Here is a 17,541-nt window from a genome sequence, read left to right on the forward strand (position 1 = left end):
ACTGTCCAGAAGTAAGTATTTGGGCATTTCATAGTGGATCTCACTAGAGCACTTCAGAATTCAGAATATAGTTAAGGTCCAAATGCACTACCGACTAGGACTGCAAAATAGCCAGGACACAGCTAGGACAAGTATCTAGTTGGAACAGCAATTCAGAAAAATATACCTCAGTTTGAAACACTGTGTAAGGGAAAGTCATTCAGGCACATTTCTGGTATCCAGATGGGTTATTTTTGTGTGTGTTTTTTTCTTTCATAGCTTTAATTATCTGAAGCCCTCAAGGTTTATAATCGTCATAAATATTTGCATAGATAAATAATTAAAACTAAAATAAATGTGAGTCAAACCGTCCTTTGGGAAAGCTTAAGCTCCAGAGGTGTCACTATTCGTCTATTTTCTCATCAAAAACATGACTAGACATTTCTAACAAAATCCATCACCCACTTGCACGATGAATGAACGCTGTGGGGGCTGTACTGCCCTAATGAACAGCAGCATGAATTTGCTTGAAACATTTAAATTCTGATCGTAATCATCATCATCTATATATGTAGCCAGTTTTGAATTACTAATGACAGTCACTACCATGCTATAACGTTGATGTATATTGGTATTTCATTGTGTCCTAAGCAAAGAAAAATGCTTTCCAGTCAGTATTGCCTTAATATCTCCAGAAGGAATTAAAACCAACTGTTGCCCCTATTTATAAACTTAGGATGGGTATATTAGTAGACATAAAAAACAACCAACCAAACACCTCCCCCCCATATAAAAAAAAAAAGTGCACAATCAGATTTCAATTGTCTAGCAAGTTTGAAACAAATTCAAGCTTAAGCCCCCTCCCCGCCCCCCCCCCAGAATTTAGATTACCTTGGATACTCTGTTTGCAACCTCTCTGCCTACTGTCAGCCCCTGAACAAAGGTCCGTGCAGCGATGAACGCTCTAGTCACTTGAACCTTCAGCTTCCTGGGTACATCTCCAAACGGCTTCAGCTGGTCCGTATACTTGCTTACACACTCCAAGTAGTCCTCAGTGAAATGGTACTGGGGGTTTATGAGCTGGAACATCCGCTCCAGCAGCCGAGCCCAGAAATCATTCAGCATTTCCTCCAGGTTCACGTTGCCTCCTGTGTAATACCGCTTCAGCTCTGTGAAGAGGTCCTGGAACACCTCTGAGTTCTGCATGTACAGCATGCCGTACGTCCGGACAAACATGTCGTTTAAGGATCTTTCCGCGTTCTCCAGAAGTTCTCGGAAAAACTCTGCAGGGAAAACAAGCAGGTGTTAACTGGATATGTTAGTAAGGCACCAAGGGTTTTCTGATTGCATTCCTCAATAAGCATTAGTAAAGTTTGTCCTAATATGTTGTTAGAGTAGCGCTTTGCTGGTGAAATTTGTCTATTTGGTTAAGAAATAGCTTTATTCAGAGGTAAAGAAAAATAGAGTATAACCTAAATTCCTCATCAAGATAGAAAGATGTAGCACCTATAACACTGAATGTGCAAAAACCCATTTAAGAGAACTTCAGTGAGGGTAGTTCAGGTTCTTCTTCATCTAGTATTTAAACATAGAAATCCCATCCCTTGCAATACCCTCCATAGCCCGTATATTAAAACTTCTATGCTAAACGTAAAGTCATTAATATGATGATTTAACCGAAAATGCAATGATTTAAGAATAGCTAGATGACGATAAGTTCCACTTGGCTGAAGTTCTTACAATGTAGAAGAACACCATGGAAATAAATCTGAAAACTTATTTGCAAATATTCCTGAAGAGAACTTGAAAGATACCTGAGTGGAAATGAGCAGAATCCTTCTTAAAAGTATTACGTGTCTAGGTAATACTAAGAAAATGTTAGTATTTTCAGTAATTTGCTACTCTGCTGAGGAACAGTACTAGAACCCTCCACTAGTCACAGCCAGTTGTTGGTTTTGGAACAGCGGACTTCACTTTTTTTTTGAAAGGATTTCAGACTTTACGGCTTCTACGCCTTTTATCTACTCAGACTCAAACCATAACATATTTCTAAATTTTGGCTTGTGGAATTTATTCTTACTGGAAACTGAGCCCATGGGATATACTCAAAATATGTAATCATCTCTTCCATTAAGATCCTTTAACTGCCTTGTGATGCTTAGGTTCTCCCAAGAAATTCACTGAGCATGTACAAGAGTTCTTTAAACACATCTGACAAAAGCAGGCATAGCTTCTCCTACTTTTTGGAAGATCCCATCTTCCTACAGGGTCCGCTTGTCAACCTTCTTAAACCTCCTTTGGAAAAGAGTTCAATGTCTGCTGTGGCCTGTAAATGGGGCATTGCAGACAGTAAGGCAGAGATGGTAATGCCTTTGGCAAAACACATATATTTGCTGCAATTCAATGATCTGCACTGATGCAGGACTCATCACACAGCCAGCTCTAGGATACCAGAGTCTAAATATGTGGTCATTGCCCATAGACACATCTGTGTGTGCTAATGGCAGGGACGTGCTGACTTCTTACAGTCTTGGCTAGTGCTGTGATGTGAACACTCTTTTACACAGGGCCCCGCTGCGGCTACACTGACTCATAGAAATGCAGAACCACTGCAATGCTAAAGACAGGATGGCAATTAACACTATGTAAGAAAAAATCTACACTAAATTTGAGGATTTGCAACCGTGATCAGCTGAAAGCAGAATGCACCAAACACTGTGGACCAGTCTACAAGGACTCGGTAAGAAAAGAGCCTCTTGTTTTTTGGCAGAAATCGTGCAGAGCTGCAGTCTTTGATCTCCCACATAACTGCAAAGGGGTTATCATGAAAATGTGTACACAGAACATTGAGAACATAGTCGCTACATCAAAGCACTTATTAAAGGAAAAATATACTCTAATAAAAGTATCAATGTCTAAACTGTCATTAAAACCACAGCTTTTCATATAAAATAAATTCCATCTGGAAAAGAATATGCTTTTGCCAGATAGTTTATGTAGGGAAAAGCAAACACTGCCCCCAACGAAAAAGAAACCCTTGTTATTCTTTGTTGCCAGATTGAATAACTTGAGGTCCACAACATACAGTCTTCTCTGTTGTTCTTCCAAATTATCCACTAATTCTGACAAAGCTGTTTTAGAGAAAAGTAAAACAAAGCTGTTTTTCACCCCTAACCCTGACCTGGTGGTATCCTTGGCATCTGAATCATCCTATTTTATACATTCAGCATTTCTTCTTCTAAGAAATAACGTACGCTGGGTGTACTGCTGAATACATCTAGCTCTCTAGTCACACAGTCTGGAAGGCAAAAAGATGGCAGAGAACTTGGGGCTCAAATTAAAATTTGTTTTAAGGTTGAACGACAACTGGGAAAGACAATCGTGAAAGCAGTGAATCAAAGCCCCTTGACTTCTCTCCCACAAGGCTCTGTGTGCTGGGGGGCTGCTGTAAGCAATTCACGTGCTGGCTCCTCCCAGTCCGCAGCTATACTGGGAATCCCACTATTTATCTTAAAAGATCATGCCACTGCGTGAGTCAGTCACAGCAAAGCTATATAACCGAGTCTGCTGACAGCTCCTCTTGTCTGAGATTGTTAGCCTATTATTTCTTTGTGCGGGGGTATCATGTAGCAATCTCACAGTCAGTTTGTTGGAAGCCAACCAAACTTTTCAGGGAGGGAGAGACATTTATGCTGTGCTTGTACAGCATCTAGCACAATGTAGACCATGTTGGTTGCAATCTTTATTTATACTGCGGTACAAACATTATCAGTAACTCCACAAGCTTAAATTTCATGCTAGTTCAAATGTGACACCATACATATGCATTCTGTAGGAAAGCTAATATCCTCTAAATAGCAGTACGTTTATTTAATTTTTAGTCTTCTCATAGGTCTCTAGTCTTTCAGAGCTATTGCTTAGAGTAAGTTATTACGCCATTAAAAAGTTAGACCGTTAGTCTTCTGTATGCTTTGATACAAAAGACAGTTAGTTTAAGAGAGCTATCTGCATCAGTAACCCTATGCAGGATCAGGATAATAAAGCAGCAACAACTACAAAATTGGGTACCTTTTTAGTTCCGGAGAGAAAGAGATCTCCGCTGTTGTACTAATTAGAAAAATTCTCAATCAACTCCTGTCGAGCAAAATGAATGCTGCTGTGAAGGATCACTTGCTTTTTTTAGTTCACAAATCTTCCATATATCAAGATGCTTATGCACAGAAACTGAGTCCTGGCATTACTGGGCACTTATCCAGTTACAGCAAGAGAAACTGTACTTGCTTCCACAAAGGTTGAATTTTTCCACGGTCTTCACAGTAATTTAAAGATTTGACGTTCATTGCAAAGATGATATTTCATCAACTTGCAGGTAGCTTTTGAAAAATAATATAATATTTCAGCTCAAAGTAAAAGAACGAAGATGAGACAGACATTAGTCATGTTGCTTAACGTGCTTCGAGGCACTCCAGTACTAGGGTGGGAGAGGAGAATCTATATAAGACAGAGCTGCGCAGTGTTTTAAAATATACATCTTGTGAAATTTTTTGCTGCCAAAATAGGCTGTCATGAGCAGTGTTAATGCTGGAACTAACTTCTCCTAATTTTAAGTAGCAATTCATTTATATGACAGATTATGTCCTGGGTATGTCTTATGTTGCAAGCACGTTTTTATACAGCTTTCATTTATTAGCCAAATGGTTTCAGGAAGCCCATTCAGTTCTGGTTATGAGGTAGTTGAAAAGGATAAGGTCTAAGGCACACTGAGCTACTGAAAAGACGGAGAGAAGATTGCTATTTCAAACCATTACATGCTCTATATCGGCTTAAATGGTGGGTTTCCAGTCAATGGGTAACACTTAAGCTAGTTTTTATTTTAAACATTATTTGTGAATTTAGGATGCAAGATTGATAATAACAGTCTGCAAATGAAGTCTGAATTTTTATTAAACATTTTGTCTGTGATAAGATGTTGTGGTTTAAGCCGGAACGCAGCTAAACCAACCACACAGCCATTCGCTCACTCCCCGCCCCTCAGTGGGATGGGAGAAAGAATCAAAAAGGAAAAGGAAAAACTCATGGATTGAGATAAAGACAGTTTAATAGGACAGAAAAGGAAGATGGTGATAATAACAACAACAACAACAATATACAAAACAAGTGATGCACAGCACAACTGCTCACCATCTGGAACTGATACTCAGCTGATTCCTGAGCCACCCGCCTCCTGGCAAACTCTCCCAATTATATATTGACCATGACATCATATGGTATGGAATATCCCTTTGGCCAGTTTGGGTCAGCTGTCCTGGCTGTACCCCCTCCCATCTTCTTGGATGCCCCCCCACCTTCTTATTGTCAGGCCAGTATGAGAAGCTGAAAAGTCCTTGACTGCTTGGCAACCACTAAAAACATCAGTGTGTTATCGACATTATTCTCATCCTAAATCCAACACACAGCACTATACCAGCTGCTAGCAAGAAAATTAGCTCTATCCCAGGTGAAAGCGGGACGTAAGACAACTCAGTTACAAAGTGAAAGGACACAATACATTGCTAGTGTCTCTTGCTAAATGGTAGGTACTACTCTTAGATTAGAAATAGTGTCTTGTTAGCTCTCACGCTACTTTGTCAACTGAAAGCCGACTTTCTCACTCTGTTTTAACATCGGTAATCCCGTGTCATAATGCATTCAACCTGGGAGCTAGCCTAATTCCAAAGTGATGACTAGCTGTCACCATAAATCAGTGGATCAGGATTGGGGATAATACTGCAGCATGACATGATATAATAACTGCCTTCAAAAAAATATAATCACAACAATCTAGAGGAAATTATTAGATAAACAAAGTTGTATTATGTTGGAGCTGATGTTCAATGATCACTCCCAGCCTGATAAATTCCGTTGTATTTTATTTTTGATCTGTAATTTAAGCAAACCCAATATCTGACTGTAGGACATGACGCAAAGCTAGAACAGTTTCTTGTCTGATTCCCAAAGTCAAAAAGATATGCATGAGCTTTAAGACCAAAAAGACCCAAAAAAGATTTCATTTAATTACCATAGATTCTGCTCAGCTTTCCTCTTTAGCAGAACTTGAGATCTGAATGCTGCACCATGGTGCATCTGATACCCTGGACATGCAGTCTTGCTGCTACCCGAGAAAAATCAGCACAGCTGCACAGACATCTTCAGAGCTTCTGGACAGGGATATATGTCTGATTTTACATCAGCCTTTACAGAAAATATCACTCGGGGTGGCATACTGATTGCATCCATCATTGACTAACACCATCCAAAACATACAGGCAGTTCCCCATTTCAGCCTTGTTCTCCTGATTGTGGGCACTGATTTTCAAGGAGCTCTGAGGATTTAGACATAAAAATTCTAGTGGTCTACCATTTAATATGAAGATGTGCATGCGTCTACACCCTATGTGGACTTTAGGTACCTAACTTCATTTCACATCTTTGAATTTCACAGCCCTGATAAGTCTGATGGTAAGAAGGCTATTAGAATTCATGTAAGCTGACTACCTTTTTGGACAGAAAGGTTCTTTTGGGGTTGTTTAGGTACAGATACTTACATTCATGACATACATCTACGGCAGCATCTTTTTTTTTAAACTGTCCTATTTCTGTCTGTCTTTGTTCGTGAAGTCATTCATGAAAAAAAAAAAAAAAACGTTTTGGTGAACTCTTCATCTTTTTGCAGGATTCTTGCAAAGGCTTCTTTTTGTTTTTTGCTTTTTTTTTTTTTTAATATATTCCACGATGGTTTCAATTAGTGCAAGTTGTGATTTATCTCGAGGAAAATCAAGTGAAATTAATCTCTATGGTTTCTATGCTTTTTCATTTTTTCAACTGCTTTTTTTAGGTGTCCAGAGACATTCTTCTAACAATAACTAACCTTACAAAACAAAAATAACTCAATTTAACTTCCTGATTGAGAAAAAAATGCTGTAAGGAGAATATTTACAGCAGATTTTTTTTTCCCTATTTTTGTCATTACATTTGTATTTATATTCAAGAGTGAACAAATCATATGCATAAGGCTACCAGTGCATTGGTAAGACAATGTGAGTGAGCGTGAGTAACTAATTTTAAAATTCCCTTATAGCTTTGACCTTTAGAAACACTTGACAGTCACCACTGGGAAACGAATTTCAGCTCCCATTAGGAACAACAAAAGCTGCAATGTGATGAGGGCTGTTGAAAATTGCTCTCCTTTTTTAACTCATTTTGAAGATATACACATTGTATTTAAAGCTAAGAAATACAAGTCAGATAATTAAATGTGCCCTATGATCACAAATTGCCAAATAGGTGATTTGCTTCTTATATCTTGGGTAAAATCACCTACGGGTAAAATGATTTAGCTGTTAATGGATATCGATACCTTTCTAGAATGTCCTATACCTGTAAATATCATGACATTATGAAATCTTTTGGATGCTACTAAATATTTTAGAAGCCAGTGCAGTCTCAAAGGTTGTGAGTAAAGATGAGGGTCTCTCTCCCCTCTTTAATCTCTCAATTTCTCAGACTACTGCAAGATGTGATCATAGAAGATAATTCACTGCAATATTTTTCCTTGCCTCCTGTCCAGACTCCATGACTTCTTCCCCCTTACGGGTCAGGCTGTTGCAAGGATGGAAAGGAGACCCTGGGGAAGGGGAGACCACTGAGGCTCCATCCTTAACCACTCGTCACTGTGGAGCATGGAGACAACGCAAACACCACTGTCATGTGCTAAAACGAAGGACATGAGGATGGGGAGGAAACACAAACACATCTGTCATGGGCTGGGTTGGATAGGTTAGATGAGGTGCAGGCAAATGGAAAAAACCCTAGGCTGATATTTATACATCAAATGCCATTATCACAATGGGAACCTGATCTGACAAAGAATTTAAAGCATTATTTAATGCTGATGTACAAAGAAGTTATTGTACAAATGAACATTAATACAGAGTTAAAGGATCTGTCATCTACTCACAGCTGATTACATGCATTGGTAAAGGTCTATAAGACTTTATTCTGCAACACTGAAATCAGTGAGAACATTATCAACTTCAGGGGATGCAGGTCCAACCTTCACATGCCAAACTTACTGTTTCTTCACTGCAAAAGGTCATTTGTTAACACTTGAGTATGTCTAAAAGGGAGTCTTTATTCTGCCATTGATTCTATACAGACAATCCTGCAACTAGGTGAAACACATCACTTTCACATAAGAACTATTAAATTAGATATTAACACATCCTTTTGGAAATCTTTACTGCTCTCTAGAATCTCAATTCATAGTCTGTTGCATCTGGTACTTTATACTGATGATGTATCCTTGATTATAAATATGAAACCTGAAATTCCCAAGATCCCCTGAAGGAATTCATTGAACTTATAGCAATAACCAAGAAAGAAAATGCTAGGAATAAAAACAAAGCAATGAGATAGCTTTACACATAATTTATATATACACTAATAACTGTCCCTGAAGGTTCTACTTTCATTATCAAGTGGAAAATGCCCAAGTGAAGTACTCATAAAACGTAAGCAAAATGTTACATGGCATCAGAAGGCGACATTCTAGAATATTTATGAATGGGCATTTAAACACTTAGAGCAATAGTACTGTCATGAATATCCATGACCAGAGAGAGACATGTAGCATTTTGTGGGTATCTGTGACTTTCAGAATGATGAATTTTACATCATATGTTCATAAAAATGCATAACGTCTCATGAAAAATTCATGACTCACCACAGTTTCTTCTGAAAAACATTTAAAGCTTTCATGAAAATGATATTAACAATATATAAACTATGGGACTCAGTGCAACAATTGTTTTAAAATATAGAGACTGTTCTGTTTTTCCCTACGCACCACTAGAGGCTATTAAATATCCAGTTCAATAGTTAAGGAGATTTACCATCTAACATTTTGTATGAAAATTCTTTGCTATGCCTATAATCTACAACAACCTTTTAAACGTATTAAAAGTTTGTTGTCTTTTAATACAGGGAAGTGTAAGGTAGACCAAAAGACATAGGGGAAAATTAACAACAAATTGCCTTGCTACAAGCCAGATAAAACTGATTTAATTTATATATTCTGCCTGAAGAAAAAACAAAAAGTAGGCTTTTTTTTTTTTTGACAAGCAGGTCCCCAACCAGAGGCGGTATTTGTTATCATTAGACGCAGTCCTGCGGTGTTCAGGGGTCAGGTGTTGTGCTGGGGAGGAACGTGGCACTGAAGTCACTGCACGCCTTCATGTCTATTCTCAGAGTAGACAGCTTGAATTGACTAAGGGCAGGAGTCATTCGTCTGAAAGGAGGCTCTGGCTGGCCAGAGGAAAACACTGAAATCTTCACTGACTTTTATTTACAATGTGGTGATTAACCACAACCTGACAGCAGCAACGCTTTGGAACTGGGCTTCAGAGGCAGAAACCTCAACCTGGACTTATGCATGTATGGGATTGAGGAGACCTTCTTCTTCTGTTTTAGAATAGTGTCTTTTTTTGTTTCTTCCTCACATTTTAAACTAAATAGACTACTGTGAAGAGCTGTCATTGAGGAGTTTGAAAACCAGTTCTTCTGCACTATTCAGCTTCAAGAAGGGGGTGTTTTCTGGAGCATCTACTGGGTCACATCCATCCCATGAAGCGCAGTCCCCGAATCCCAGTTTGGAAAGACGGGTATCAAACAGCTCAGGCCGGATGCATCACAATATGTTTAAAATTAGAACTGCAGCTACTTTCCTGTCACACTTGCAAGTGCAGAGATCTAAGAAATATTTGCAGTAGTATTTATATAATGTAACTGCTGTAAATCCATTACAGCTTTCCTTTCCATCTCATTTCACCCTCCTCTCTCTTTGAAACAAGCTCATTTTAGTATTTGTAAAGAAATCAGTATATTGCATCAAAAAAACCTCTAAGATGTGAGACCTGAGACAGGTAATACTGTAATAATTGAAAAGACTTCTATTAGAGCTAACTGGCAGAAGCCTGCTGTAAGAGCAGTTTTAAGTTTGACTTCCCATTGAAATTATTATACACATAAAATCAATTTTGCTTATAAGTCTGCAGTTTAAGAGGTAATGAAGTCATGTTGATGGTTTTTTTCAGACACCTCTGAATGCAGCTAATAATTTCTGTTAAGGTTTAACAGCACTAACAAAAAAGATAAAACTACCTCCAAGATAATTTACTTATTTTTGACCTTATCCAATTTTCCTACACGCACACTCAAAGGAACCCCATGCACCATTAAGGCCAAGCAGTATTAAATCCAGACTGGTTTCCCAGTTGTTTCTTGACTATTTGGACACTGCGTTCAGTACTATTTGTTACTGTAATAATACAGAGGTATGACTGAATTTCTTGCTTGTAAATTGAGCTACACGATCAAGCTTCACTGAAGCAGCAAACTTTCTTTTTGTTTTGTGACATCGAACTAAGTTAACTTAAATGTCAGGAAATCCACTTAAATGTTCTCAGTTTGTTAGAGGGATGAAATTTGTTTTCTAAGGTAACAGTAGGAAAGTTAAGGAGCAACAATGGTCCTAGAGATCAGATTTGAGCAATCAGTGACTTAAAACAAGTCAATGCATAAAATCATAGATTAAGGATAAGGTTAAGGATTAAGGTTAAGGATAATACAGTTGGCTTCAAAGAAGCTACAAATGTAGGAAAAGATCTATTATTTTTGAAGAAAACAGTCTTTCAGATCCTGGATCTGCATTCATGTGGTGGTAGAAAGACCTTGGGTCCCCTACGGGGCTTTGTGAAGTCAATAAACTTTCCTACCTGGATGTTTCAAAGATAAGGGATTAAAAAACAAAGTTTGTATTTGAATAGCTTTAAAGTCAACACAAATCTTCATCTGCAGACACCAGTTCACTGGATCAAGATGCTGCATGATTGATTTTTATCTGACCTACCTTCGCAACAGAAACCTTTTTTTCTCCTAAGAGTGTGTCTACTGGGAAAGCTTTCCAGTCAGAAGGAAACTTAGATGTAAGATACGGTACAATGAACTGAAAAACTATCTTTGCAAGATTGGTATGTATTTAGGGTTTCATTATATTTCAAACAGTATAATTTACTTTTTCTTAGATTGAACTACACAGGAGTGGCCTTAAAACTCCTATGACCAATTTATTTTGGGAATTGTTCCCATTTATTAGCTGCCACTTTGCATACAATCTTTCCATCTAAATGGATATGCCACACAGTGATACCAAAGTTTTGTGCTTCTATGCTGGTCTGCCGATTAGTTGCTGAATCTATTGAACGTATTGACAGGAATATTTCAATGAACCTACAAGCTGTTGACTCTCTAAGCAAACAAACAATAGCTTTGACTCCTACCTATGGTCCTGCGATGAAATGAAGTCATGTGGCTCAGTAGGAGCTAGGAGATCTAGAACATATTTCTGAATTTTTGTACTGGTTTTTTGTTTGTCTCTTTGTTGGTTTTTTTTTGTGCAGAAGTCATTGGACTTCCAGGCCTTCGGCCATTTACTGCTTCTTCCATCTTCTCTGCAATCTAGAGACCCAATTGTCTGCCCTCCCTACTACACAATCTTCATGCCTCTCTCAGCCAGATGTAATTCCTCACACTACACATTTTTTATCTGGCAGCTTGATGGGGGAATGTAGGCATAGGCCATGTTTTCCTCACTGGTATACAATGCTTCCTCCTGAGCCTAGTGGAGTGGAGATTCTGGGTCACTTTTGGTGGCAAAGTCTTTCCATTCAATGCCTAGAATTAGTGCTAGATACTATTTCCTTGTGTAATATTCTGGTATTTCTCAATTTTTTTTTGGCCATAAGATTAATGCTGTGTCATGCTTGAGCTGACACTCAGACTAACTGTTCTTCTCACGTAAATCTTGCCAGATGAGAGTGACAGCCCTCTGAGATGGGGTTTGAGGAACAAGCTGAAAAGCTGATCAGTTCTACTGAGCAGCAGGTGGTGAAGGGTCCAGGGTGATCCATGCTGACCAGAGGCTTTATATTTATTTTCTTGCATTATACTACTGCAGAAACATTCAAATATGGGAGGATAAGCAAGAGGAAACAAGGCAGTACAGATGAAACAGGAAAGCAAAAGCTCGAGAGGACAAGAATATTTGGAGAGAAGACAGAAAAACAGGGAAATGGCAAATGAATAAAAGGAAGAAAGTGATAAGAGCATTAAACTTCCGTTTTCCAGACGTTCCTCAGATACAGTCTCTCAATGCTGCTAAAACCATCTCCTGTGAACACGTGGGCAGAACAAGGGTCCTGAAAACTGCGTATCTTGTCAAGCGCAGGAGGACCTGCAGTCCAGGCCACACATCGCCTCACTCCAGACACCCGACTGAGGAACCTCAGCGTGAAGCCTTGCTCCAGCTCTGCCTTTATGTTCTCCATGGGGAGAGAAAGAAGGCTTTAGCTCAGAAGTCTGGCTTCAGCTCTAAAACGGAGGCTCCCCTTCATATCCCGCAGGAGCCTGTCTCTTCGTATCGACCCCGCTAGATCACTGCTAGTATTTTATTTAATACACATATGAGTATATGTATTATTGCTTCGTAAGGCAATTTTAGGGCTTCCACTACTGCGTTATCTGAAAGACTAAAGTTTTTAGCACTCTGGTGAGACAGGGAAGTAAAATGAATACTTAAGAGATTATTGTAAACTTTTTATCCAATAACTTCTTTATTTATTTTTTCCAAATGTAGATAAACTTAGTCATTTGGGAGAAACATTCAGCCATATAGCACAATAAGGGGCAGATATCTCAGTACAGCTAGAAAAAAATAGGGATTTCTTTGTAAAGGACACAGGAAAGAACACACTCTCTGGTTTTCAATTGAGACAACATACTTCCTTGAATAAGGACCTAAATAACTGTGAGAAGATTTTTCAAACTCACACTAAAACAGTGATAAGTTCTGAAAAATGGAAACATTAGGTATGTTACATATCAGGTGACAATAATTACACTGCTCCTTTTTCGTAATAAGAAACTTCATAAGTACGTTATAATTTTATGTAGCCTAGATGGCCTTATACTTTAAGCGCTTCCACATTTACAAACCATGTAATTAGAAATGTGTTTCTAGTAAGTGACTTTTATATGAGGGTTCAGCATTAAATTATATTGCTTATTCAACCCATTATCTAGAAAATATTCTCCACTTTCACTGAAGAAGCATTATTTTATTAGTCATATCTTCCTGTCTTGTAAATACCACATGTTCACTCAGACTTGCCTGTCATATGTGTATGTATAATACATTTCAATTGAAATTTTTATGTTTAATGTCACAATAATTGCAATAGGTGCTGTACAGCCTACCTAATATGTATTTAGTCATTAAGCACTTTAATTAGTGTTACATACCCATGTATAGTTTATAGTGTTAGTCCCTTAATACAGTAAAAATTAGTTAAGTAGCTGAAGATGTAACTGTAGGGGGTACTGAGAAACCTTTTTTGTTGATTGCACAGAAGCAGCAGCTTTTGTCTCTGGAATCAAGAGTTGTACAGTTGTACTCTGCATTTTCTTGTTGTTGTTACTACATGGGTTTGCTTTAAAATTGGCTTCTTCTAAACATCATTACTGAGAAGCCATCAAAGTTTGTACATTCTGTCACAGGCTCTGATTTAATCTGATTTCTTATACTCTGAACATCAGTATAATCTATTACAAATTGAAATTTATTTTGGCATTGTTTGTTGTTGTGTTTTCTCTTAGTTTTGTGACTATACTGTGGGTACAACTTAAGAACTAAACGGTTTCCTACTTTGCATACAACCATTTCTACTGCTTTAACATACCTCTGCCTCTGGAAAACCTCAGACCTACCCTCTATTTCTTTTTACTTTGTGATGTTATGAAGTTTGACGGTAAATAAAAAATTTAGTCTCATGTTATTTTGCTCCTGGCTGATACATTGGCAGCAGGTCCGAAGGGCCTCTTGTTATCCTTCAAAGCCAAATGTGAGATCATAAATACATGGTCTGCTCTGGACGGATAGAAAAGCCAGAGGCACAAATCCAGACCCACCAGGAGGAACTAATAGATTAGAAAAATATACACATTTTAATCCTTTGGATTACTCCTATATTCTTGAAGCAAGGCATAGGGCTGGAGCTGACTTTGCCGTAGAACAATGAAGAACTAAATCATATTTCTGTTTTTAAAATGAGAAGTAAGGTCAGCACTGTTATTAACTTAATCATATATATAATTCAGAGCATAATATAAAATTTAGAAAGTTCGGGCAAACAAGGACATGGAAGAACGATGCCTGTTCACTAAGGCTTTTTTCAAAATGTCAGGTAAGAGAGAAATTATTTTTACCTGAGGCAAGAGAGGGAAAACTTCTGAATTAATGAAATCAGAGCATTATTTTTTAGCATCACAGAATTTGCATTCTTCACTTCTGTCTAAGCACATCAGGTGGACATTAACCTGGTCATGAGTCTTGGATTTTTTTCTTGTATTATTTTCTCATTTATTCCTTCAGTCTTAGCTTTTTCTTGATGGATATACTAAGGAAGTGATTAGCATTTCAGCCTAGTAGGCAGCAGCCATTCGGGTCTGCTAATCTGCGACACGAAATAAAAGGATGGGAATAAGGTAGCATTGCTTTGCTTGGATTATTGTTAAAAGGTTTAAATCTTCGCTGACGTTCTACTCCTTTGATTTCTGCTATCCTGACCTGGAATATATGTGGTCTATATTGCGAACCTGCTTCCCTGAGCGTCTGTTTACCCAATCTTTCTTTGAACTGCTGATGGTAATGAATCTCCTTCCTCCAGCCCCAACTGCTGCATTCAGTTATCATCAAGCACAGGCATCAACTAGAGCTCTAATCTTGCTCTGATGGATGGAATACTAACCTTTCACAAGATTAGAGACACAAGGTGCTCTAGAGATAATAAAATTCAAATAGGTTTATTTCAAAGGGCAACTCAATCTCGATTTTGTTCATGGGTCACTTGACAGATCATTTGCCAATGTAGTTTTTGTGTCCTTCTGCGTCTGGCTTCTGTGCAGTGCTCCAACTATTTCAAATTAAGTGGGCCCCAACAGGCAGAGTTCGGCAAGGGTCTAGCTTCAGCGAAAACAGCAAGGTACTCATTCAGCGTGGAGCTGGCAACTTTGCTAAAAGTGCATCTCAGGTGGGTGGGGCTTGGAGGGTGGAAAAGTTTTTCTTATCATTTTCGGGAAGGCATAGAAATGACAATGATGATAAGCATCTTGAACGCTTTGAATTTTAAACTCCTGTTTGATCATGGAGCAAAAATCTTGCTGGCATCATGACAGCCAGCTGTGCAATATATGCAGTAGCTGTAAGTTAAGAGATTTGTAGCTCATGAGCGACCATTTTTATTGTGCTTGTCAAGCACAACTATGCAAAAGTGTTTACAAATCAAATATTTAAGGCAGGTATCCACAGGCATGAAGATAAGGCTCTTACAGCTGCTGAAAGAAGATTCCTCTAGATGACAGTTTCAGTGTTCGGTGTTACATACATCAGTTAGAACCCTATGTGGATAAAACAGGTAAAATCTCCTGCAACGTCTAAGGTTGTAGCTTGTACCTATTAAAAAAATACCAATTGACCTAGCTCTGTGGTTTAATAAAGCAAAATTAAATGATTATAACCAGTCTGCTTAGAGAACAAATATTACTGAAGCCAGTGAGTATAGTGTCTGGCCTTCATTTAGGAGAAGGATAAAAATAGTTAAAAGGCCCATATAAACCAGAGAGCTAAAGCTGCAGGTGTATCAATTGTACGCAAACTACAGCACTTCCCTGCATTGGCCCGGAGGCTGGGGGCTGGCTTGTGTGTGCGTGCGGATGCTAGCAGCTGGACTCCTCTCCAGGAGACAGACGGAGGAAGGGGATGAAAAGCAGATGAAGCACTTCAGAGGCACACATAAAAGAAGGCAGGAAAGTTCAGGGAAAGTCAGAGGGATGTTGTATGCTCAGATCCAGGACAGCACTGAAAAAGAGTATGCTCTAGAAATTAAAAAAAAAAAAAAAAAAAAATTAAATCCTGTCTTTCTTCTACAGAAGTTGCTTCTTGCATATTTATAGGGGTGAGAGTTTAGAATAGCAAACCTTTTGGAGGCAAGATTGTGTTCTTTTAGCTTCCCAAAACAAGGATGACTACATCATATTTAAAATTCAGTGGTTGATGAGTTCGCATGATAACTAAGTAGGACAGATTTGATGGAATATGCATCTAAAATGTGTAATGGACTAAGTCTGAAATCTGGAAACTGGAAAATAAAGTTAGAGGGTTTTTTACAGTTTGTAAAGCCTTAGAACTACATGAAATATGTATTCTCATTTTGAATGTTTTAGCTGTGACATCTCACAAAGTAGTCTATTCCTATAATGGCAATTTCTGGAGTCCATGTACATTGTTTACATTTCATAATTGAGTGAGTTCTTAATATTTCAAAAACTGTTTCTGCTTTCATAATGTTTTGTTGCCATTATTGTCTTTTACAGGAAGAAGCTCTTGAAACTAATTTTATGGTACATGTTTTTAAAAATGCCAAGCAATAACTCACTACACATGAATCTTGCGATCGATTCAGGAACTCGTGCACTTATGTGTTTCTTTCTCTCGTTTCAGTACTAATCATTGGACATTAATTTTCTGTAAATATCTGTGAAAGTAATCTTTAGGCATACAAGGTGGGAGGATGCCCATACCTGAGGAGTTAAGTCTTTTTGTCAGAGGATGTGAAATTTTCAGATAATCATCTGTCTTTGCCACTTCACTGCCAACTCTATCAACCTATGTGTAATTTTCTACCTGTGATAGATGCAAAATGGGCTATAAAATTGCCACGGGATCATACAGGCTAGAGAATAGAGAATTAAGGTCTGTGTTACCTAAATTGTTCACACAAAAGGGGAGTATCAAAGCTCCCAATCAGCCGCCACGGAGAAGGGTATGACAACTACGAACCCAGGCTGCGGGCAGATGCTGTCACTCTCCAAGAGTCAAGGACCGGGATGGAGGCAGAAGAGATGAGGAAGCACTCACTGTGATCAGCATGGCAGGCTAATCACTGACTTACCTCAAACGTTTAACTACACAAAATTTAGTGGCACGTTTCATCCCTGTAGTAAGTCTGCACAGACTTCTCTACAGAACTGAGATTTTCAGTCAGTATATATGGGTGAGATAAAACAGCTAAAGACACATGAAGCAAGACAGGGAAGTGTGACCACGGAAATAATTTGAAATTGTCTCCAGAACAGAGTTTGTATTAAAACTTGGAAGATTTTAACTTCTAGAAAAGCACTCCTTCAATTAAACCAGGTGCCTCTTCTTCTAAATTATACAAGTAAATAAATAGTGTTTTACTGCAAATCAAAATATGCCATGGAAAAGTACCATTACCAGTCTGGTAGGCTTTCAGGAAATATACTTGCAAATAAAAGAAATGCTGAGGAGCTCATCGTCTGGTTTAAAGCCAGGACTAGGTACCTGGAAGCACAAAACCTAGCATCAGACCTGGCTCCACATATAACTGC

General features: G+C 38.4%; 1 protein-coding gene across 2 annotated transcripts in view; it reads right to left on the reverse strand.

Annotated features, from left to right (window-relative positions):
• Window positions 1-17,541, reverse strand: part of GPC6 (glypican 6) — a 796,186-nt gene that overhangs the window by 367,388 nt on the left and 411,257 nt on the right. For both annotated transcript variants that reach the window (XM_054813009.1, XM_054813008.1), the window contains exon 3: window positions 871-1,262. In XM_054813009.1, the coding sequence (XP_054668984.1) occupies window positions 871-1,262 (392 nt within the window). The remainder of the gene's footprint in view (window positions 1-870; window positions 1,263-17,541) is intronic.

The sequence above is a fragment of the Grus americana genome, chromosome 1 (assembly GCF_028858705.1).
Source record: "Grus americana isolate bGruAme1 chromosome 1, bGruAme1.mat, whole genome shotgun sequence".
Lineage (NCBI taxonomy): Eukaryota > Metazoa > Chordata > Aves > Gruiformes > Gruidae > Grus > Grus americana.